General features: G+C 41.3%; 1 protein-coding gene across 2 annotated transcripts in view; it reads left to right on the top strand.

The window, feature by feature from the left end:
- The window catches only part of FAF1 (Fas associated factor 1), a 289,347-nt gene that overhangs the window by 255,037 nt on the left and 9,604 nt on the right, over positions 1 to 24,706 (top strand). For both annotated transcript variants that reach the window (XM_059727821.1, XM_059727822.1), the window contains 3 exons: positions 2,134 to 2,214; positions 3,599 to 3,676; positions 9,934 to 10,149. In XM_059727821.1, the coding sequence (XP_059583804.1) occupies positions 2,134 to 2,214; positions 3,599 to 3,676; positions 9,934 to 10,149 (375 nt within the window). The remainder of the gene's footprint in view (positions 1 to 2,133; positions 2,215 to 3,598; positions 3,677 to 9,933; positions 10,150 to 24,706) is intronic.

Below are 24,706 nucleotides of genomic sequence, written 5' to 3'. Positions count from 1 at the left end.
ACTGGAAAATGATCTTGTTACTCTCAAGCTGGGGGTTGCTTACCTTTTCCAGCAATTTGTCTCCTCTTCTTGCTGATGTATGCTAATTTAGAGTTCCTTTAACTGCTAATACATTAGACTTTTGTTTGAGGTACATCTTGGCATGTTTACATGACATAATAATTACAGTTAATTCATACCTCTCCAATAATCTCATTTCAAACCGAGTACTTGCCAGCTGTTCCTGTGAAAAGTCTAGGGAGGAAAAATGATCAATTTGCAAAATCATTCCCTTACGTACAATAAAACTAGTAGATAATATAATATATTGAAACACAAAAATCAATTGTACATAATTACGTATTATATTTTTATTTCTCTTAAAAATAGAGGACCATGTTTTTAGTTTAGATACTCTGTTAGAGGCATTAGTGATGGCATCAAAAGCGACTGGTCATTACAGGATAATGTTACCAGCAGTGTTGCAATTATATAGTGTTATATATGTCTCAATGACTGCCACTCTTGGGTTGTAGGAACCTGTCTAGCTACAGTGGTAGGATATAGAGGGAGGAATCACAAAGCAGAAAATGCTCGCTTTGATGGGGCTGGCCCCAAAGAGGCAGAGCACAGAGCTGTATAAACATGCAAGTCGCAGCCTCCAACTGCAGCACTTAGGATGCAGGCAGCGGAGGCGGCGCAGGGCGTAGAGTACAAAGATAGGTGTTTCCCCTGCCCCTGCTCTTGCTGTTCTGCAGGCAGGGACAAGTAGGAGAGAATGTGTAGAAACAAGCAGTTTCTGAGACAGGCAGAAGGAGGAGACTTGTAAGGATGGTGATGGTGAGCAATGGGAAGGAAATGTTCTGAGCTCCTCAAACTCTTATCGAATCTCTTTTCTCCCTTCAGTCTCCAAATTCATTAAGACTGCTTATTACATCAGCTGTCCCGTGTTTGTCTTTTGTCCGGTACTGTCCTTTAGCTTAAATAGGTCTCCTCCCTCTCTGACATTTACTTGCTGATGTGTTTAAGGAGGGTAATGCTCTCCCATCTGAACCCTCATTTTGTTGGACTAAACAAGCTGAACTCTTTTAGCTTTCTCCCGTAAGGTGGTTTCTCCATTTCCCTCATTGTCCTACTAGCTCTGTCCTGCGGCTGTTCTGACTTTAATTTATCTTCCTTGCACGTGGATGATAAGAACTATACTCAGCATTCTGGATGAGGTCTTACGACTTCTGGATGAGGCCTTGTGCAATGGAATGAATACTTCCCTATCTCTAAAAGAAACAGCTCATCTGATGCATACAGGACCACTTTTGTCTTTTCTACGGCTGCATCATACTGTTGGCTCATAAGAATTCTGTAATCGACTAAAGCACCAAGGTCTCTCTCATCCTCTGTCATTTTAAGCTGATAAGCTTCCAGTTTATTAATGTATAAATTCATGATTTTATGCTTTTATACTGTTAAATTGCATCCCTTGCGTTATTCTAGTCCCTTAGGCCCTCCAGCTCTTTCAATCTTCCTCTGAACTGACAATGTGTCCCAGCGTCATCAGTAAATGTCTTTATTTGCTGTGCCGGGATCATTAATGAAAATATGAAATATGAGTTTCCATCAGGTTCATTGCTTGTTTGTCATCTATCCATCCTTTCCCTTTACATTGAAAGCCCTGAAGGGGAGCAATTGTCTCTTTGCTATATTTATATGGTTGTGTCCAGCCCAATGAGGAGTCAGGCATTTTCATTATGTCAACATATATTTAATAGTAAAGCACCTGGGTTAGATTCAGTTGAAAGTTATGGGACTTTTGCCTGAGTAAGGAATTGGGAATGGGCCTTTCTCTGTAGGCTAAAATGGTAGGACTAGCCAATGTCTTGTGAACTTAAGTGGATACTGAATAGAAAACTCGTGCTCTGGAATAAATTATTTTTTCTGAGGATAACTTTTCCAGAACCTATAATGTATCTATCTTTATCTATAATAAAGCAGTTTAAATACAGCCTTATCTGTGCCATTTACACATGTTTATGCCAGTGGTGCAAGCAGAGATTGATTGAGTAATGCAACCAAATATTAATAAGATGTATAGTATAAAGAGTGCCAGTAAATGTAAAATAATTATGTTGGCTTGCTAATTAATTTTTCTTCTTTTAGGATGAACGTGAAGCTAGGGAGAATGTGAAGAGAGAACAGGATGAAGCTTACCGCATTTCACTTGAAGCTGATAGAGCCAAGGTGTGTGCCTAATGAAGCAAATCCCCAAAATGCACTGAGTAGTTTCATGAGTGACTGAACATGTTTCCTCAAAATGGATTGAATTCACCCTGATCCAGAGGACCACACAGCTTCATCTCTGCATGTCACTAGAGTACTGTCCTGCACAATGGAATATATCTCTTCCTGTACAGAAAGCCACGTGGGCTAGGGACAGAAGTTATACACAATCTGGTTTAAGTGATCAGTAACTGCTGTAAACTTGTAACATAACAGAAGTTCAGTGCACGTAAACCGCTTTCAAAATGGCCGAAACTGGTTTAAGATAAACCTGGTTAGATGTAGTATCAGACTTAATTGATTTAGGTCAAACCGGTTTATGGAACTTCTGTCTCAGACCCCTCCCTGGTTCAAGTTAACTGTCAGTCCCCCAGCATCCCAGCATGTTTCCCAGCCCTTGGCTGGCCTGCGCTGGCTGCTCCATAGAGCAGGGTTGGCCCCACTCCTCTGCTCCAGAGCCAGAGCATTATCACTGCTCCAGCTGGCTGAGAAGGGGGTGGAGGTGGGCTTGGCAAACCTGGCTCCAGACTGCAGCCGGGTGTGCCTGCTGGGAGTGGAGCAGCCCCTGCCAGGCTCTTCCCCCACTCACCACTGGAGTGGGGAAGTGGGGTGGCCAGACCCTGGGCTAGGCAGGAGGGCAAGAGAGGGCTTTAAGCCCCCGCCCCTCACCTGGGACTACAGCCGGGGTCTGCCTGGCAGGGTGCAGCAGCCCCTGCCTGGCTTTTTCCTGCTCCCAGCTTTTTCCTGCTTATGCACAAGCAAGTACTAAATGACTGCTCAGTAACAACTGTGCGGTGTGCCGCTCATGTAGACGCACCCAGTGTCAATCATATCTTGCTCATGAGCTGGGTCTGGCACTTTTTCACTTGGTCCATGGGGCTTCGGGAGGGAGGGGCCCCACTGCCAAATTCCCATGGACAGAGCCACGCTGGGGGGATGTGTCAGTAGAGAGCTGGCAGGGCAAACAATGACTTCATTAACCACTGTGCTGCCACTGCTCACCCCAGGGGCCTGATCTCATGTGACACAGCATAGAGTAAGTCCATCTGGGAACACAAGAGTGACCAAGAAGTGTGGCATCTCAGGAGATGGTCTGGGTGAGACTGCTGGCACCAGGAAGTCCTGAGATGCCACATTTCCTGGATACGCTACGTTTCCTGGAGGGCTCTGTTACACAGTTGGCTGTGACTCTGGAAAAATCTTTTTATTCTACATTCAGCCTTCCAAAAACAAGGCACGTGTGTTATTTATGGGGATGTTTTATGTGAGAGAATACAATAAGTCTCCAAACAGGCTTAGCTATAACTTGAATATAATCGTGATTATTGTTTCTTTCTTTTTATAGAGGGAAGCTCAGGAGAGAGAAATAGCAGAACAGTTTCGTTTGGAACAGATTCGAAAAGAACAGGAAGAAGAACGCGAGGTGGGACAGTCAGCCCACTGAGGCAACTTTGGGGATTTGGGCTGGGGGTGGGATAAGCAATCTGCAACCTTTGTTCCAAGTTGACTGCATTTTTTGTGTGAGCATTAAATGCACAGGACACTCTCCAATTTCTTGTAGATTTTAGAAAATTTAGTATGATTCAGTCATTTTATTCCATTGGTCAATTCTGTGTCTTTTCTACAAACCAGTCTTTCTTGTACAATCTACTGCTCTTCCAATTACTTTGAGCTGGTAAAAAGCATCTTGCCTTGGTTCTTGCATTTGTAAAATGGATACAATGTTTTCCTTTGTCACAAAGTGATTGTGAGGTCATTTGTTTAGTAAAGTGGAATTTGTGGTGTGCTGGTCAATATTAGCACTTTTATAGTTGTGCTAGTTAATCATCACAACCCTCCTGGAGGTAAGTATTAATATTCACATTTGTTACCTGGGGACTATTGAGGCCGATAGGTTAAGTAATGCCACAGAGGGTGTGAGCATTAGATCTCAGATGAGAATGCAAGAATTTCTGAGCCTCTAATTTAGCTTCATCAGCTCTACCACAACTGTTGAATTAGACCAAGATATTATACCAGCTGTCTGACAGGGGCCAGTTCAGTGTGTACACCCAGGAGGAGTCTTATGATGGTCTTGGCTTTATCAGTTGTAGACCAAATGGCATTATTTCATACAGTTATTATCAAGAACCTACCTTCATACAGTTCAGCTAGCCCCCAAAACCAAGAGCTGTCTAGTGGTTGGATTTATGTGTCTCAAAGGCTAACTGTGGGCAACTGCAAGGCAAAAAATGTTTAATCAGCAATTCTTAGAGAAAAATCATTGTGACAAATCTCTCAGCCCTACTGACCAGACGCTTTAAAAACTTCACTTTTATTTCACCTATGTTTTTATTGCTTTGTATGGAAATATACATACTTTAAGTGGAAATCTGAGATTGATTTTAATATTTATAGATCCCTAAATTACAGAATCCTATAGCCAAATCCTGAAACCTTGTCTCTGGAGATTCTGTTTTTTGAACATAGCATCACAGATGGTTTTCAGTTTTTGGATTTATTTAATTCTTTTTCTGGTCAAGCATAATGGAGAGTAGGAAAAATCATGAGCAAACAAGTTGCATAGCTGGTTTGTCTTCCAAGTGATGTTTTCTTTTTAATTTAGAAGCCCCAAAATTGATCTGTTGATCAAGTCTCAATTTTCTTTGAACTCATTAGAGTTTTCATAGGTTTTCGACTTCTAGTTGTTAACTTGGAGTCTGAGTGGAAACACTTTCCCATTTAATGTCTCAAGCCCAAAATCTAATGAGTCTATTTAGACTCACTATTCCTTTAAAATAGGATTCTTTATCATTGTATTTGACCATTTAAAAATTGCATTCTTAGTATCGTTGCAAAAATAAATTACTAATAACATACATGTTTTAAACCACAACCACAAGGGTATTTACAAATCTGTACCAGGGAAGCCCTTAGTGAGTCAATAGCTAATCCCTTGAAAACCCCACCAGCCACCATGCCGGGCAAACCATCCCTGTAAGAGACACTGCCTGAGCATGGTACAAAACAGGTCCCTTGCCAAGATGCAGTGTCTCATGGGAGCAGAATGCTACCTTGTCAGAACCGAGCGATCATGCAGGTGAACCCTCGAGTGGAGATCTAAACCACATCTTGTGGAAATTAGGGAAATTAGGGAAAATTGTTCCCTACCTTTTCAATCTTTAAGCTTTTGGCAGACTGAAAGAGCTGGACTCAGATTTGGGGGCAGCTGCAGATTGCCATTGAGCTTTCGAGGGGCTTGTTTGGAGACACCTCTGGAAGTGTGGGGTGGAAATTAAGGTGCTGAATATATGCTACCATGGTGTTGTCGTTTCCCAAAAGATCCTCAATTTCAGCCACTCAGTCCCGCAGGAGTTTGATCATTGCAATACAGCTATCCTGTAAGTGTCCTGTTTGGCATTCTCCGAAGCAAACAGCCTGTGCGGATTGTAGGCTATTTCACAAGCAGTCCCTCCTCCCAGACAGTTTAGCACAGGGGTGGGCAAAATGCGGCCTGGGGGCCAGATGTGGCCCGCCAGGCCATTCTATCCAGCCTGCAGGGCCCCTAAAAAATTTAGAAAAGTAATATTTATCTGCCCTGGGCTGCCTGTCATGCAGCCCTCGATGGCTTGCCAAAACTCAGTAAGCGGTCCTCTGCCCAAAATAATTGCCCACCCCTGGTTTAGCATGAAGTTCTGCCATACATTCCTTCTTGCCAAGGTAGCCTCATGCAACAAGCGTGAAGATTATGCACAGGGCCACTTCTGTCTTCCTCCTTCATTTCCAAGTAAAGTCCAACTTGGTGATAAGAGGAGAAACAGCACATTTACCTTCTTCCCCCATATCCAACCCCTAGACATCTATGCATCAAGCTAGCAGTCCATAAAGAATGCTGGAGAAATAAGCATTGCTCTATGCATTAAACAGCTACCTTGCACCACTGTATGTCAGTGGCTTGTGAAGTAGTCCATTTGTTATCCATTACCTTCTTCACAGAGCCATTTGCAAACCTAGATAATGTTTGAGATCCTCAAGTAAGATTTTCAAATTAAAAGTGCTATGACCATACCAAGTTCTGGAGTGCATCCCTAGCCTTTTTTAAGTCATTGGGAGTTTTGCTTTTGGCTTTGGTGGGCTTAGGATTTCACCCATCATTAGCACCTTGTTTACTAATAATAAACAAGGATATATTCGCAATAGGACTGTGAGAAGCTTCGGTCCCTGATTCAATTTGGCGGAGATTCGGCCCGATTTGGTAGCCAAATCTCTGAATCCGAATTGAATCAGAGCGCCATTTAATTTCTCCGAATCGGAACCCTCCGAATGGATTTGGTGATTTAGACATAGACAGCTTTAAATATTTTTTCTACATACCTCTAGGTAGCAGGCGGCTTGTGAATGCTGAGATGGTGGGACTCATGGAGTGTCCTACAGGAGCACGGAGGGGGGTCCCCAGTGTGTTCCCCTGTGGACCCGGAAATGAACTGGAAGTACTTCTGGTCCACTTCTGGATTTGCCGCCAAGCATGTGCGGGGGTCGTGTCGTGTTTCCCCCCCCCCCGCATTTCTGTGGGACGCCTCCATCTGCCCCAGCATCGCAGCATTCATGAGCCGCACTGGTACCTCGAGGTATGTAGAAAAGACATTTAAAGCTGTGTCTACAGAATCAGCATCGAACCTTTAGATTTGGATTCAGACAAATCGAATCGGGGACAGTGATCCGAATCAACAAATCGAATCATTGTCCATGATTTGGGCCGAATCTGAATCCGAATCGAATAGGGCCTGCTTTGCACACCCCTAATCCACTGTACATATATTTTTGGAGCGTGTTTAATAATGCTATACATTTATATAACAGCTCTTACCTGTCTCTTTTTGATCATTAACGTAATTTACTTGATCTGACTCTTATAAAGAGATTTGAAATCTGGCATTATATTTTCATTTAATTTTCCTCTTGATTAAAGTCTGTGGAACTGGTAAATTCCTGTGTAAATCATATCCTTTCATTTTTCCCCCTCAAGTGACTTAAATGTATATTTGACATTTCAGTCTTGTGTACTTTTCTGATGTATGAAAAATTGCATTATACAGCTGCCAAAAAGTTAGCTACCAACGTAATATTTTATTCTCTAAGATAAACTTGATAAGCAAATTGTGTAAACAATTCACCTTGCATACATCTTTCTGACCAAGGTAATTGCATCCAAGAACCTGAGCATGTAAGAGCTTCCAGAACCTTTTAAACAGTGTTGCATCATGAATAGTTTATTCAGTCTGAACTATAGTATTTAGTGTCTTGGAAGAGATGCACTCCTTTCTCTGCGCCATGCTGCAGCATTTGATCTGCTCTTAACTCCTGTTGCTTTCACAGGTCAGGAATCCAGTTAAGAGGTGATTAGAGGGGAAAGCCGAGGAGCATTGCAGAAAATAGGGGTGTAAGAATTCTGTTGTGAATAATTAATAGGCTGCAATTCGATAAAGTTACTAACAAACTCATATGAATCAGGATTGTGGCAGCAATAAGACTTCAGCAATTGGATTGCTTATCTTCTAATTTATGTAATTAGTGTGCATCTTCCTTCTGTCTTTCATCAAGTAATCCTGCATGCATAGAAACAGTAATTCTCTTCCGCTGTATTGTACCTACTATCCTGCCTTTTCTAATAGAATAGCCTTTGGAAACTGTTTTCTTACTGAAAAGCTGCAAAACCGGTCCACGTTTCTAACTATAACTGGCTTCCTTGTTTTAATACAAACTGCAATAACGAAAATAAAAAGATCTATTTGCTTAGCAAAACAAAGGGAATTTTAACAATGCTATTTACTAATGCTCCCTATGTTCAAGTATAAAGATTACTTCTATTGTTCTGCAACAGTGTTTGCTTACAGAAGGGGTTTTATGTTCAATCCATATATTTGAAATCTGGCTATTGATCTATTCACATCTTGAACATCCTTTTTAACATCAAAATTCACATTGCTTATAGAGATCTAAGAGTTGTTAACATGATCCATCTCATAATTGTTTTCTAAGCTGGTTCACTGGTGTGGAATATCCATTGTAAATTGTCATTTTATGTTGAAGCCTTGGAGACTAGTTACTTTGGGGAGCTAGGTATTCTTTGCACAAAGAAAAGAGCTCTAATGAGCTACTGTTGTTTATTTTTTCTGTAATATAATTGATCGGGTTCAGTAAATAATGTAGCATCTGTTGTTATACTGTGTGGGGAAATGTCAAAACAGAAAGATAGTAAGCAGGTGGTTGAGAAAGGGGAGAGAGAGAAGATGAAAATAAAACCTATTTCAGATATAATCCTATAGTAGACAAAAATGAACTCGAACCATGAGGATGTTAGAAAGCTTTTGGATTCATAAAGACGCAGCGCCTGGGATTGCAAAGCCTGAACAGAGCTCTACATATAATAATTTATACTGAGATATAATTTGCTCAGATGTTTGTGCATAAGAAGCAAATTGTTTAAATGCTCTTGTAACTTTCTCTGCCCAGTTCCATCTCTCATATGATTGTCCCATGAGCTGCTCCTGTTAAATGATTTTGGGATGATTTTCAAGACCTAAATGGCAAAGAGTGTCTAACTCCCCATGAAAATCAGTGGGAACGTGATGTCTATCTTTGTGCCTTTGTTTTCCCCATGCCATCTCCGCGGTAGCTGTTCGTTTTCACCAGTAGGTGCCTAAAGTTAGATCCCTAAATCCCTGGTTAAGCTGATAAATAAATTTGACCTGGTTTTCTCAGCTACGAAGTAGCCTAGAACCCTGCTGATATCAACAGGTGCTGAGAGTATTTAGCACTCCTGAAAATTAAGACGACAATTGAAATACCTACATTTTAAAAGACATGTTTATATTTTTTTGGTTACATAGACTTCTCTCTCTGCCCCTTGGCTTAGCCATTATGTATAGGCTGACTTCCTGTAGTTATAGCAAAACTGTGTGCTTAGCCATTAAACTGTCTCTGTGTGGATAGCATCCTTCCTTTCCTCCTCTGTTTCTCCTCTGGTCCTCTCTCTTTCTCTCTCTCTCTCTCTCTCTCTCTCTCTCTTCCCATTTCCCCCTCCTTGTTGCATTGCCTGTTTCTCTGCTAATCATCTTGTGAATGTGCCTCTTCCCGCTTACTTGCCTTTTTTGCTGTACATACCTTGGTCTCTTCCATATATGAGAATGAAGAAATGGCCCCATCATAGCATTTTGGTTTTGTAGTTGTCTTTTTTCCTTCTGAATGGCTGTGGAAGAGGGGTTTCCATTTTCTAAGTGGTCAGTTATTTTGCCAAGGAGGAGTGCAGTTTAATAGTAAGTGCATTTATCTTTGTAAATACTTTTAATGGCTTTAATTTATACCCCTTAAGAAAGAAATTGGCCACTTGACAATTATTGCCTCAATCAAAATTTTCTAAGCCTTCTGCCAATCAAGTTACCTATCCCTATCATGCAGTAAACTATAGATTTAATAATATGTGTTATAAAGGAGGGATTTATTTTAATTAGTTGTCTGGTGGGCTGTTATTAAGGAATGAATAAAGTGGTTTTGTCACTGAGACATAAAGCGCTGCTAGTGCTCTAGAGTACTACGACACCTCTTGGAGTTCTAGAATAAAAAATGGAAAAAGCCCTGACCTGCTGTTCCTCTCACTGAATATTTAAAATTGAAGCTCAATAGTTCTTTTTCTTTCCCTAGGCCATCAGGCTCTCTCTAGAGCAGTCTTTGCCTCCAGAACCAAAGGAAGAGAGCACCGAGTCGGTCAGTAAGCTGCGTATACGAACGCCCAGCGGAGAATTCTTTGAGCGCCGTTTCCTGGCCAGCAGTAAGCTGCAGGTTGTCTTTGATTTTGTAGCTTCCAAGGGATACCCTTGGGAGGAGTACAAGCTGCTGGGTACCTTTCCTAGGAGAGACGTAAGTAAATGTCCCTTTTATGAATAAACACTACTAAAATGTTGTATGCCTTAAGATGGCAAGTATGTTACAGCAGAGGAAGCTTTGGCTTGGTGTCTTACCACGTTGACCAGCTCTGGGATGTTAGGAACGTCAGAACCTGACACGTTGGCGTGTTTTGTAAAAGTTGCATCCAGAAATCCAAACCGTCAGTGGAAGATTAAAAAAACCTGAAAACAAAAACCCAGTGCAGGTCACATTCATTGAGGACTGTGCATAGGCATCCCAAACCAGTCTGACCCAAAATCTTTTCTTCCCTGTGTTTAAAAAAAAGTGACACCCATAATATTCCAAAAACTCTTACAGCAAGAAGGATTTCATCTTCTTTCCTAGAAATTAAGATTGGTGCTTCTGATCTTCCTGTAAGTGGTTGTTTTGTTTTGATTGATTAGATGATTAGAAAGGGCTCCATGTTAAACTAGTAATAAATTATCAGCTATTTTAGCCCACTCTGATAAACTGTTAATCTGCCTATGAAGTAATTCACAGAACCTAATAAATAATCATTTGTAAATCCTACCTATAATACCTATAGTGATTTAGAGGCATCCACTTCGAGTGACATGTAATCAGCACCACTAACTTACCGTTAAACCAGCAAACTTGAATTTGAACCATCAGTGTTTAAACCTGCCATAAGTACTTTGACTAAACCAGATTTCTGTGAAGAAATCCCTCCTTTATTGCCTGCTTCATCACATCTTCGTTTGCATTTGTAGTGTCATTGATATTACTTCAGAAATAACTTCTCACAGACCTAATCTCTCTGTGTTTAGCGCAGACCCAGAAGGTGGGGAAGACCACAAAGATAGCAGTGCAAGCCGTACCAGGCAGAGATGACTGGTCATACACCCCCGTGCCCTGCAAATGAGCAGGTTTAGGTCTGTGTCACCTGGGGATTGCATGTGTTAGGGAATCTTCAGGGGACTCGGCAGTCAGCTGCACGTCCCTTTTTCACCATGGCAGCCCAGTCGCTGGGACAGTTCACCATTTCCTCCCTCGCTGCTACCTCTGGAGGAAGTTCACTAAGAAGAATTAGCCAGCATGTTTACAGTGCTATTTTGTAACAGCCATCTGTTGCTTCAGGATTAGTATCTAGTTTATTAAAGTCCTATTAAATTACAGCACCTGCCCCGAAAGTTGAAGAAATATTTGTTTTTAACAAGCTTATCATCTTAAGACTTGGCCTGATTTATGATGACTTGTGACATAACTTTCAGCAAGACTAGCTATCTGACAGACTGCCTTGTAGCATTTAGAAAGGAAGACATTTCTGATGGAGGATCCTGTCAGAAGGCAGTTCAGAGATTTTGAGAGTGACACAGCTGCACTCTTATTTTCTTGACCTTTAAAATTGTTAGAGAGAAGGAACAGATTCAGTGGCAGGGAGAGAAATTCCTTTGGATCCTGTATTTGCCAACATGTAGAAAAGTCTGAAAATTAACCACAGTACAAATTGTATCAGCCTAATGGCAGTTCCACAAAGGGATGCACCCAAGAATATCATGCAGCCAATCCTCAAAACTGAGAAGAAGGAACGTTAAGAAACAAATTATTCAGGCGGTATGTGTACACATCCCTTCTCTGCCCCTAACACTGGTTCCCAGCCCTTTCCTTATTACTAGACGTTTATTAAATTTTCACTGGTTCTTAGCACATCTATGGAGGCTGCCAACAAGGGTTCTGATTACAGGTTGTGATAGAGAGCTTTGTGGTTTAGACACCTGTCCATTATGAACTACACCAAGGCCCCCAATTTATTCTACAAGGACTGCTGAGTATCTTCCAGATGGTAAAGGTTTCAGGTAATATCAACATGTGCAAAATGAAAGGTATGCTATATAAGCTTCCAGGTCTCTTTACCAATCCCTCAAGACATCTACTGCCCAAATTGCCATTTTGTCCTTCAAAGAAGTAGCCACTAGAAACTTGTTAGACTTTCTCTTTCTTGCAAAACTTGATTGTTCATGGAGAAGTCATTCCAAAACGGGGTGTGGTATTTTGGGATGACGACTGGATTGTCCTTTCACGGCCTTTGTTCTTACATGTGCCATATTGGCTGCACCTATTGGAAAGGACTATTTTAGTTGTAAGCATGTTGATGAAATTTAGTGAAATGTGTAACTTTATATATTTTACATGATGCTATATTGTAACTGTATATTTATGCTAAGACTTTGACCAAATTTCCCAGAAGCTTCTGAGGACGGGTCAAAAGAACCAAAATACTGTTGAATTTTTAACGAGTTTCATGCCAACAAAGCTTAAATAGGTTACATAGGGAAAGGAGTTAATTTATGGGCTGGTGGGCACCATCTATTCTGGTGAGATCTGGTAAATCTCTCTCAGAAGGTCAGAATTTGTGATCAACATCTTCTAAGGATCACTGAAGAGAACTGTCTTGCATGGTTTTCAGGGAGGTCCCAAAAGAAAGAAATGTTTTGAGCCTTCCAGCCCTTTTCCCCAACAGCAGCTTTTTCTATATGAGCGGGGGGGCAGGCAGAGCTAAACTGGCAGCCACGCTGCTTCTGATCCGAGAGGTAGCACGTAGATAGCTGCCTGGCACGGTAAGTTAGTGGTAGCAACATGTCTTCAGGCACTTAGTTGGGGCCTCAAAATTAAGTAACCTGTGACCCCTATGTTCTGTGACCCCTGCTGGAAAGTAGGGAGAGAGCTTGTAAGAAATGTGTCTTGGACTTTATTATAATCTTTTCCTTTTTGTGAAGGTGCTGATTTCAGTCCTATACTAGTGGTACTCAACCTTTTTGGCTGGCAGGTCAAATGGCCGGTGCCCAGGCTGTCCGGGGGCTGGATCCAGCTGGTGGTCCTGATGTGGCACAGGCCAGTCATGGCAGGGCCCCATGGAGTGGGGCAGGGGGCGTCCCAGCTCCAAACTGGCCCCCTGAGAGGGGAGGGTGGGTGTGGTTCATCCCCGTGGGGGCATCGCTCGACCCCATCGGGGATGATGTCTTGACCCAGCCCTGCAGCAGGGGGAATGAGGGCTTGACCTGGCCCCACAGGGCCCAGCCCATTGTGGGGAAGGGGGCATGGCCTGTCCCCATCCAGCCTGATGGGAGAGGCCTGACCTGGCCCCAACATACTGTGCAGGGCTCAGGGATTTGGGAATTTAGCAATGGGGGAGGGTGGCCGTATTTATTGCCATCACTTCCTGGCTGCCAAATTTCCCGATCCATGGTATACTTGTGGCTCTGTGGACTGCATTTGGCTCACAGGCCAGAGGTTGAGCATCCCTGTCCTCTCCTAATCAAGTCTGTTTCCATTTGGTTTCGCTGAACAGTCTCCTTGTCACTTAAAACAGAGTTGCAAGGGGGTGAATTTGTCAGGATACAGTTGGTTAACTGGCCAGTATCAACTGATTAATTCATTTGGACAACAGCTCTATCTTTTTCCCACCACTGTGTTAAAGATGATGAATGTGGTGCTGTGTGGTTGGACTATATTTGTACCCTAAATTTGAGGACTGTTACTTTCTCTTAAATGGAACAGTATAAGATGCATCTGTAAAGATTTCATAAATGTAAATAATTATGGCAATATACTGTGCTAAGCCACAACATCTCATTTTCATTTTATTTGAGAGAGAAAATGTATTAAATTCTCTCTGACATAGTATCCATAAATCATAGACTTCAGACACATGGTAGCAAAGAAGTGTGTGATCAGACTTGAGATAATTGTGACATACGTGCAGTTTTCTACTTAGTTTACAGATTAAGTGTATATCAGTCTTCTTTTCTAGGAGTGAATTCATTTTCTATTGTTTAAACTTAATTTCATAGTTTTATGATTAACCAGGTTACTTCTGGGAGGTTAGCCTTCAAATCTTTAATGACTGTCACACAAATAATGTTGTTAGTTATTAATTACCTTTTTAATGTAATTTAATCATAAAAATATTTAAGTTAATTTGTATATTGTCCTAATCCCCTTTAGGAATCCTATTTCACTTTGGGAATTTGCTGTCCAAGGTAGAGAGAGAGTCGCTCCAAGTCTTGCATTCATCTTTCTACTATTTAAATAACAAAAATGAAAGTTTCATAGTACTGCTGAGGCCAGACTGTAGCGAGAGTGAAGTGGAGTTTGAGGAATCCCATTAATCGCTAATTAACTTTACTCCATATAGCCATGTAATCTCATTTTCAGCGGAACCAAAGTAAAGAAAAGCAGTCCAAAACTGTCTTCCATGTTACACGTCCTCCAGCTTACTTGTAACAGTACGGAAACAAAACCTTTGCACTCCAGGCAATATTGTTGCTGCATTGATAGGCTGTGCACAGCTAGTCCCTGCTGGCTCCCACCTGCTAGCTACCCTTTATTGCAGTTTTAACAAAATGTAAAATAAAAAAAACAGCTTTATGCAACTTTTCACATTTGTTTTGCCTGTTTTTAAAAGAAAACCCTGCTGGCTGGGATGGTAGTTTGTGAATACAGAACTACATGCAGAATCATTTCCTCTACATCTTAGTCCCTTGCAGATTTTGTAGCTGCTTTGTTACAAGGTTGCGAAAAGAAACCAGTAAGTTAAATCCATGATACCCAAGCTGCATCAAAAAAAGGCTGTGGAAAGCAGTGCACAGTTTGCAGTGGGGTCCCAGGCACTTTTATAGTGTCTTTAAGGGAAAATTGATAAGTGTGCATAGTCATCCATGGGAAATGGTGAAGGTTGACAGTGGTCTCTCAGTTCAAAATGCTTGTGAATAACTGAGCTAGAGTAAATGTGAGGTGCGTAATATTTTGTGAAACTACAAGAGCAATTGTCAAGGTGAGGGAAAGGAAAATGCTGTGGCAAAGACATAAAGCTGCACATCTCTGTCTCCAGAATCCACTCCAAGTGAGAAATTCCAGTGGCCCAGTGATCCTTCTCATCTATTGTGACCTAACAATAACACGATAAGAAATGATTCACAGGGATGGGCCAGAGGGTATTTATGAATACATGTGCTGTTGTGCTCACTAGCAAAAACTGAAAAAATATGTAATCCTCCTGGGTTTGCTAACTGCATAGAGTGAACCTAGGTTTGAATTACATCTCCTATTTACCCAGGTTTGGAACAGTTTGAAGGGTCCAGTTCCACAATGATGGGATTACAAAAGAAGTCATTACAGTGTAGGTTTCAGGAGGATTGTAACTACAGCCATAATGCATAGTCTTATTAAGAAGACTGCAAGGTGTCAAGATCGTGATGTCAGATGAGGAGTATCCCAGACTCCGTGTTAAAATCACTGGGGTTGGGGATGTTCAGAATACAAACAGATACGTGTAACACCTTGCCAGTTTGGGCCTTTAGTTTTAAATAAGATGTCTAAAGCAGATACTGTGCCCTAATTAGAATACAGTGCACTGTTTGAAATGGGCAGTTTGGATGCAAAATACCGGAACTGGTGAGAACTCAGCATTTCCTTCTATGGAAAATTCTGATGATTTGAAGTTTCCTTTAATCTCAAATTGAATGAAAAATTGACGTTTTCCTGAAAATTTGGTTTTGGAGGTATCAAAACTTCTTTATTCAGCTGCTGTTTCAATAAGGTAGACTTTCAGTAAGGTTCAACTTTACCATTTTGACTTTTGTATTATAATATATATGCATATGTATGTAGGCATATTATTATAATACAAAAGTCAAAACACAATGCTTTGATTTAAAATGAAATTCTCATATTCCAACAGAAAAATATTCTTACAAAAATTTTGACTCTCTCTCCAGAATACCCTTTTTTTAAAGCCATTAATCCTGATGCCCCAACAAAGTGTTGTTGAAATATTTTTACTTCCTCAGTAAATAAGAATTCATTAGTTCTTAGTTCTGTATTCCAATTGCTTACACAGATATCCTTGGCTAACTTAAAGTCGGTATCATAACCCTACTGTAAATACAAACTTCTACACATGAGTAAATACACAGATTAACCTTTTCTAGACACCACTTGTAGTTTTAAAAGCAGCAGTGACATTCCAAAGCATTGCAGTACATGCAGTGACTTGTTATTGGGACTTACTCACTGTCTATGCTGTCCTTCTGCTAACACTGAGAGTGGGTATTAACCACCTCTTTCCTTCTAGGCACCCATGACAAACCAGGTACCAAACTCCAAGGTGTATTTCACGGTACTGAATCTGGCCCAGTTTGTATTTTTGCCTCAAAACTTTTGAGGACATTTTCCCCCCCCCGCCACATTGGTGTTTTGTGTTGAAATGTCTGTGCTGTTGGTAAAGGCTTAGCTTGCTGATTCTATGCCGTAAATGCAATGCATGTAGTCCAATAAAATGTTTTGAGATACATGAACAACTGCTTTGTGTATAAATACATACACATGCCATTTTAAAGGAGAATAATGTTTTTTTGTAAGTGTTGCAAAATGGTGCATAGAGGCATAACACCCTGCCCATTTTTATGGTTCCTTTTTTTCCACCCCCCCATCCACCACTGAATTACAGCCACCTCTGGCTTAGTAGCTATATAACAGCACGGTAGCAGGCAAAGTTGGCCCCAGAGGCAGGAACACGATAATTCAGCCATTCCTTCCTGTACATATTCATTTTTTGGCCTTCTGTGAATCCTCTTTGTCCTTGAAAGCCATCCCAGGTACTTGCCGTTATATTTGCCGGTTTGCCAGCCACAACCATCTGCAGTTGTGTGTGCTGACACCTGCTGACAAATCCTTCTCCCTCCGGTGGAGAAGTCTGCAGAGGTTCCAGTCCCTTTTACAGGGCTGGCCTTTCGCAATACTTCAGGGACAGAAAGCTAAAGATGCCATATCTGATCGAAACTGCAGTGGGCGGGGGGTTAAGTGCACAGAGTTAAATTACCCACGTTGGAGTTTGGCCAGGAGATCAGGATTAATACCTTGTGCTTGCAAAAGTTTTGTGGAACCTTTAGTGACTACCCAAAGTGATCAGGATCTTGGTTGTTCTTCTCATTTGAAAGATGGTCCTTCCAGCAGAGTAGTACCCCCATTGCCATGGAGGGACATTAGGCATTGGTTCATTCTGTGCTCACAAGTTTCCCCCAAGATCAAAATACAGCCCACAGGCTTTTTTTTTTTTTTTTTTGTCGTCTTTCCATTTCCTTTTTAAGTGTACAGCAAGGGAAACTATTTATTTGAGAATACTTCTTTTTAAGACATACTGGAGACTTAAGCTCTTTATTTACAGTATCTGGAGGCCTTAGTAAGCTAAGACTTCTACAGTATTTCACATTTATTTATCTGAGCCATAGCTTAGGATCAGGTGGTGGTTAAGTCACTTAAGGTTATTCAAATGCATCTAAAATGTTGCTTAATAATTCAGAACCAGTTTGCTCTGTTTAGAGTATTAAGATTTTTAAATCCTTTTAATTAGCCAATTTCAACAGCAGTTTAAATAAACAGGAGGAAAAAAAATCTCTCCATCCTGAAGGGGAGCTACACTAAATTTCATCTAACCAAATTACACAGTGCACCCAGTGCAATTAGGTGCTGATCAAGATCCCAGGAGGTATAGGGGCAGACTACTCCTAATGGCTGCAGAAGTATATCAAGTGAAAAAGGGAGGAACACCCTCCACCTTGCATTCCCTTCCAGGGCCACACATGAGTATTAATGCCTGAGTTCCTTCAGAGTCAGGCTCTGAAGTTAAAGCAGGGATGTCAACGATATGGCCCACAGGATGGATCTGGCAAAGCAAGGTAGAGTCGCACCTTGTACATGAACTAAACCAAAGATGCATACGTTTATGCTTATGCATCTGATTGAGTTAGTGTACAGGGTGCAACTCTGCCTGACTTCACACTAAACTGGCTAACTGCGTCTCTGCTCATTTCACAGGATAATAGCTTCAGTGCGCTACTGAATTACAGTGTGCCTGCTATTATCGCTGGAGACCACACTGTGCTGTTGCAAGGCAAAGCCCTCACAAAGAAACAGTGGAGACCAAGAAACCCAGCAGATTAGGTGTGGGCCCAACAGTTGAACTATTCTGAAGTTGTCCAAAGGGCGTGTGATCTGAATTTCAAATAGATATTTTAAATTCATCATCCTGCTGACTTTTTTAAGTTACTTTTGTAAATGAACCTACAAACTTTTTTTTTCACTTCTGTCCTTCATTGGCTAAATCTGTAACCACTCAACAGGTGTTTCAGAGCCTGTTGTGCTAGAGCCAAAACAAGTCATTAAATTAGACCTAAAATGTTGCCTTCATTTTGAGCCTTAGGAAATAAATCCTCTCCTCATTGCAAAAGGACAAATTCAGAGGGATAAACATGCTTAAGTTTTAAGATACTTCTACAGTTTTTCCATGATTAATGGCACTTTTAATCATGAATAGAAAAATTGTAGTGTGACCTATGTAACATTTCCAGTTGGTTTTAATCTTTCATATTTTTACTGCATAAAATAGTGTTTTTAAAAAGAACTTAAAATTGGTTATTTTCTCCAATATAAAATTGCCTCTGCAGATGACATCAGAGTTCGTATGTCATGCCTTGCAAGCAAGAGATTTATTCAAAGCAGCTGAACTGATAGGGCACACATTTGTCAACCGCTGATCAAGACTTTCCAAACAGGAGTTACATGAGGCTTCAGCTGCTAACGGTTATCAGTTCCTTTCTTGCTTTCAGTTGTAAAAGTCACTGTCGATGGTAGTATTAGGAACCACTCGGAAACTTGCATGAGATCAAACAATGAGAAGTGCTTTGGGTTTGGAATTGAACTCTGGTTGCATGTGAACTTCCCCAAACTAACCAGCATTGAGTGCTTTTGCTAAGAGCATAGTATTTTGGTTTGTCCAGCATCTTGGGTGTTTAAGCCCTACCAAACTGATGGATCCCAAATGTAAATGCATAGGACCACTTAAAATTATGATCAGAACATTCAACTCTGCACTTGATGTATGTGCCATCCTGATGGTTTTACTCTTTCCAATGATTCTGTTGCTCACAAAACATGACATGATGCTTCTTTGAGTAGAATCTGCAAAGAGAGCGGGTGATCTGTTCTGGGCCTGTTGAAGTCAACAGCAAAACTGGACAGATACCTCGAGAATTCAAGTTGCTGAAATGTAAATTCGTTTTCGTGGACATCAGGAGTCCTGTGAGTGAGTGTTAGAATGATACTGGCTATGCAGGAAGGTTTTGGATACTGCACCACCAAATTTTCAACCTCACTCTCGGGATTCAGCCAGCGAGTCTTTTGAGCACCACTGACAGAACCTGCTCGCACCATATTTCCTCACAAGTAATGAACGCTCCAATTTCCACCAGCTAATTTGGGGGAGTGGTGGGGCAGGGAAGGTGTGGGTTATAAACACCCCCCCCCCCATATATCCCAGTAGATTCAGCCTCATTTGGTGAGCCTAATAGGGTGATGGACCAGCAAGAAAGAATAATTCCACTGTTAACAGGAAAGCCCCTTTTTTCTAGGTGTGTCGCAATTCAATGAAATATTTATTTCAGGCAGTAAGCATGTTGTCTGACCACAGAGGGATGCTTTGAGGAATCTGGGAAACTTGACTCTAGCACTGGTCGTCCCTGAGATGCTTTTTATTTTTTTCCTCCCCACAGAATATTAATTCTGTACATTTGTTTTTGTCAGGGGAAGAAAATATAACATCAAAATACCTGTAAAGAGCCTTGGTAACTGTAAGATGTTCAAATGCTGTGTCTGGTAACTAGAAAGCTTTAATGATCTCCTGCTGTTTTGGTAATTGGATAAGTAAATACATCATACTGAATTGCCAAAGCAGTCCTGTGTATGTTATTGATTCTATCTCTTTACCTATCTGTCATCATATTTTTATATTGTGCTCATCACTGTGGTATCTGAGCACCTTAATCCTTTGAACTTGTATAAAAATCCTTTCAGATTGTTTTTCCATAAAGTCAATTAAATGCTTGTGAATCCCATTACTGACTATCTCTGTTAAGTAACTGCGCACATACGCATGCCCCGTTGGTGTATATGTAGCCAGTGCACCCAAGGCAGAGACTTTTGGGACAGTCCATCCAAGGACCCTCTTTACAGTATCTTCTCAGCACTTCTAGCAAGGGCCGGAGCTCCTAATACCTCTGTGGCGTGATCTTTTTTTCATGTACTAGAATATTTAAAATGACTCATAACTATTACTGAATTTCTTATTAGCTGAGATACTCTGTAACTCTGGAGATACTTGCACCTCACACAAATCCCCATGATTTCAGCAGGTGTGCCTATAAATAATGTACATTTATCCTGTTTGTTCTGTCCAGGAGAAGGGCGTCTCAGAAATAAATACTCTGTTCGTAAAGTACTTGGTCAGGCACTGCACTGAATGGCCTTTTACAGCCAGGAGGATGCTCTGCATGTCCAACGTACTCTCCGTAGTTCCAGTATGTTTGCATGCAACAGAAGATGCTGCCTGGGATTGTAGGTTTTCCAAGTGAACAACCCATCCCTCAGAAGAAATGATCTATGAAAGGAATCCATCTTTTATGTGGTCTAAGGCTCCCTCTATGAGCCTTAAATGGGGGAAAAGCTACTCATTTCAAGACATCCTCTGACAGAGGTACTTTTGATAGACCTACTCACAAGAGCAGGGATAAGTCTGTACCTCATAGTCAACTCGAGCAGAGTAAATCTCAAAAATCAACACATAAAGGCACAAAGAGCTGTCTGCTGAAGCACTCAAGTAAGAAAGCCAGGAAAAGTAGGAAATGTATTGCCCTCAGGCAATTAAATATCTAAGATTATTACTCAAGCCACAGTACCGTCTCTAAGAAATGGTTTCAATGTTGGCACCTGGCCCTTCAATGCAGCCTTTTCTCTCCTGTACGTATTCATTTGGTTCTGAAAAAAAAGGAAGACAATCAGCAGTACCAACACTATTGTTACCAATTTTTATACTACCAAGAAATTTGACAATATGAGATTTCCCAAAATCCCTGTTTTTGGACTGACTACTTAGCCTTACTAAATTCGTACTTGGAATGGTACCAGAAGTGTGTCAAGTTAAACCAAGATATCTGACCTTGGGATCCTGTACCTTTATCTCACAAGATGTCCACAAAAAATATAAAAGACTTTCTCCTAAGAAGAAAAACGTATTTAACAGCTACTCTTCCAATGAAAATCTCTATTTATATCACTTAGAATCAGAGGAAAGTAGGGCTGGAAGGGACCTCACAAGTTCTAGTCCAGTTCCTGCTCAAGGCAAGGTCATCCCTGACTAGACCATCCTGGCTAAGTGTCTGTCCGGCCTGCTCTTGAAAACTTCCAAGGATCCACAGTGTCTCTCTTGAGTCTCTTCCAAGGCTTGACCATCCTCAGAGTCAGAAAGTTCCTCCTAATCTCCAACCTAAATTTCCACTGGTGAAATTTGAAGCCATTACTCCAAGTCCTGTCCTCTATGATCACAGTGAAAAACCTACTTCCATTCTCTCTGTAAGCACCCTTAGTATTTGAAGACTGTTATCAAATCCCCACCCCCTTCCCCAAAGTCTTCTCTTCTCCAAGCTAAATAACCCCAGTTCTTTCAGCCTTTTCTCTTAAGACTTGCTTCCTAGACCCCTAATTAGTTGTGTTGCACTGTGCTGGACTCTTCCCAAACTGTCCATGCCCTTCTTGAAGTGTGAGGCTCAAAACTGGACACGACTCCAAGACATTGGCTGTGTAGTTGCCTAATTAACTGTGCAATAAAGGTCTCCGTGTCTACACGTGTACCCCTATTAGGGTGCATGAAACTAATAAACTCCACAGCAGGACTTGTAACTACTCTTTGTAGTACTGCTACTACCCTTTAATACAACTACTCTTTAGTAGTAGTAGTACAACTACTTTGTTCCTGTCCACTGTTCCCAACATACCTTTAAATAAATATTGGCAATGGTAAATTGAGCTAAGGAGCACTCCACAGTTATATCTGCATACCATCACCTCTTTCTGGAAAATTTAGATTTTTTTTGTGTACCCAGTGGTTTTTTAAATTCCTAACTGGGATTAAAGCAAGTATTTCCACCTATTTACGTTTTCTCTTTCATGAGTGCGAAATCTAGTCTTCATTTGTTTGATGAAACTATTCAAACCTATGGCCACATGTTCCATGACATTCCTTGTTATGAAAAACTCATTTCTGCTTTCTATTACTTTGACAAAAAGAGTGAGAGAAAGATTGGGACTAGCCTATGCAGTTTTTCACAGAACTGGTGTTATTCATGCTTCAACCCAGTTTTCTTCTAGACGGGTAGAATTCTGTACTCGTGAAACAATACATTTACATTTACCAGTTCATCTTCCCAAAGCCCATATGATAAAGTGCTACAGAGCCCAGTACTTTAGGTGGCTAGAACACTGTCTTTTTATGTGCACAAAACTCAATCTTTAGATCATCTTCACACGTTGTTGAAGCCCATGTCAAAAGCATAAAGGGTGCAGTACTTTTTATTCAGAGATTATCATATTTAATATGGCATTCCTATCCTCTATAAACAAGGTGACTGGTATGCAACTAATACAAGTAAAAACTCCCTCTTCTTGACTGCAAGCGACCTCAGTAAATATTTCAAGTTTGGAAATGTGTAGGGCTGCCACTAGTCCTCAGTATATAAGATTCCTATTATACATAGAGTTTCCCAAGCAAATGCTATCTTTAGAAAGCCAGTACTTAAATCACTGCTTGAGAGTCTCCAGAACTAGAAATATATGCAAATAGTTACTCAAAGAAAAAGTAACAGGTGTTTTTTGCGGATGTGCTCCCTTTATAATCCACCATCATACTGTATCAGAGTGCATGTAGAGCTGGGTATTTTCGTTAGTGAAGGTAAAGAGAGGTGACTGAATCACCCAGCCCCCTTTGTGCCCGGAGTGGGAAGAGCACAGAGTTCTGATCTCTACTCCTAGGGGATGCACAAGTACCCACAAGTGAAATATATACTGGCAGCACATCTCAAAGGACAAGTTACTGCAAGTAACCTTTTTGTTTGTTTGTTTTTGGCAAAACTGCCAACCCTAAGTGTTCAGAAATCGGAAACCAGGCTCCCCAAAACGATGACACTTGTTCAGACGTCTGTGATTTTTTTATCATAATAAATAGTGGGGGGTTTATTTGAATGCTGGGACTATTGTCAGGAGAGTTCATGTTTTCAAGCTTTTTCATTCACAAACATAAGGGCTAGAAAACTTACTTTTAAGTGCAAGTTTGAGATTTTCATATAATCACATGACTCCAAGATGAGTGGCTTTAAGAACAGCATCGATAGTTCATGTTTCATTATAAAGATGGGTTGGTTAACAACATGGCTGTTTGGTTTATTGTTTGTTACACTTTGTTAGTATGTTCAGTAGGGGTGTGTGAAGTGGTCCATATTCAATTTGGATTCAGCCCAATTCAGGGGACAGTGATTCGATTAGCTGATTAGGATCAACATCCCAATTCAATTCAGCCGAATCTGAATCTGAAGATTCGATTCCGATTCAGAGAATCAGCAGTCTGGCCATAGATACAGGTTTATATGTTTTTTCTACATACCTTGAGGTATCGGGCGCAGCTCGTGAACACTGAAGCGGATGAAGCATCTCACAGGAGCAGGGGGGGCCCCCCCTGTGTGCTCGGTGGCAGACCTGAAAGTGGACTGGAAGTACTTCTAGTCCACTCCTGCGTCCACCGCTGAGCGCGGTAGGGGACCCCGCCCCGGTGATCAGCCATGGAGGGACCCTGGGTGTCCCCCAAGACCCGGAAGGCACCAGTTGCCGGTGGGGCAGGGGGTGTGCCCTGCACGCTCCATGGCAGACTCAGAAGTGGACTGGAAGTACTTCTGGTCCACTTCCGGGTCCACCGCCAAATATATGGGGGACCCCCCCCCCCATGGGATACTCCATCCACCCCACCATCTCAGCATTCACGAGCCGCACCTGGTACCTTGAGGTATGTAGACAAATATGTAAAGCTGTGTCTATGGCCGAATCACTGAATTTCTGCAAATTGAATCGGAGGCTTCCGATTTGATTCGGAGAGATTAATGGGTCTCCTGATTCAATTCAGATTTGGAGATTCGGCCACCGAATCCATCCAAATCTCCTCCGAATTGAATCAGCGACTGAAGCTCCTCACAGCCCTAATGTTCAGGTCTGTATAAAACGGAGGAAGATTTGATTCCTTCATTACTTGCCCTACGTTCCAGACAGGAAGTAATACAAACAGGCACATGAAACCCTGGAGGAGCAGAATCGTGCACTAGACCCTCAGCTGGTATATATTAGAGCTCCACTGAAATCATTGGCAGTTGAGGGGCTGCCCCAAAATCTTAGAAAATTATGGGACTTTGGGGGGGAAACAATGAAATTTGGGTGGGAGAGGGAGGGAAATGCTGTAAAAATACATCTTTCTTTGCTATACTAATACTGGTTAATATATATAATGTGTGTTTGAGCTAAAATTTTGTTTTAAAAAGAATGCAGAAATCAGAGAAATATATTAAAAAAAAATATTAGAGACTTGATGTGCCTGGATTTAAGCCTTTTCTTTATTATAAGACCAGGATTGTTTTACTGA

This window comes from Alligator mississippiensis, chromosome 5 (assembly GCF_030867095.1).
Source record: "Alligator mississippiensis isolate rAllMis1 chromosome 5, rAllMis1, whole genome shotgun sequence".
Lineage (NCBI taxonomy): Eukaryota > Metazoa > Chordata > Crocodylia > Alligatoridae > Alligator > Alligator mississippiensis.
Note: the sequence above shows the minus strand (reverse complement) of the source record. Positions and strands in the feature narration are given on the sequence as shown.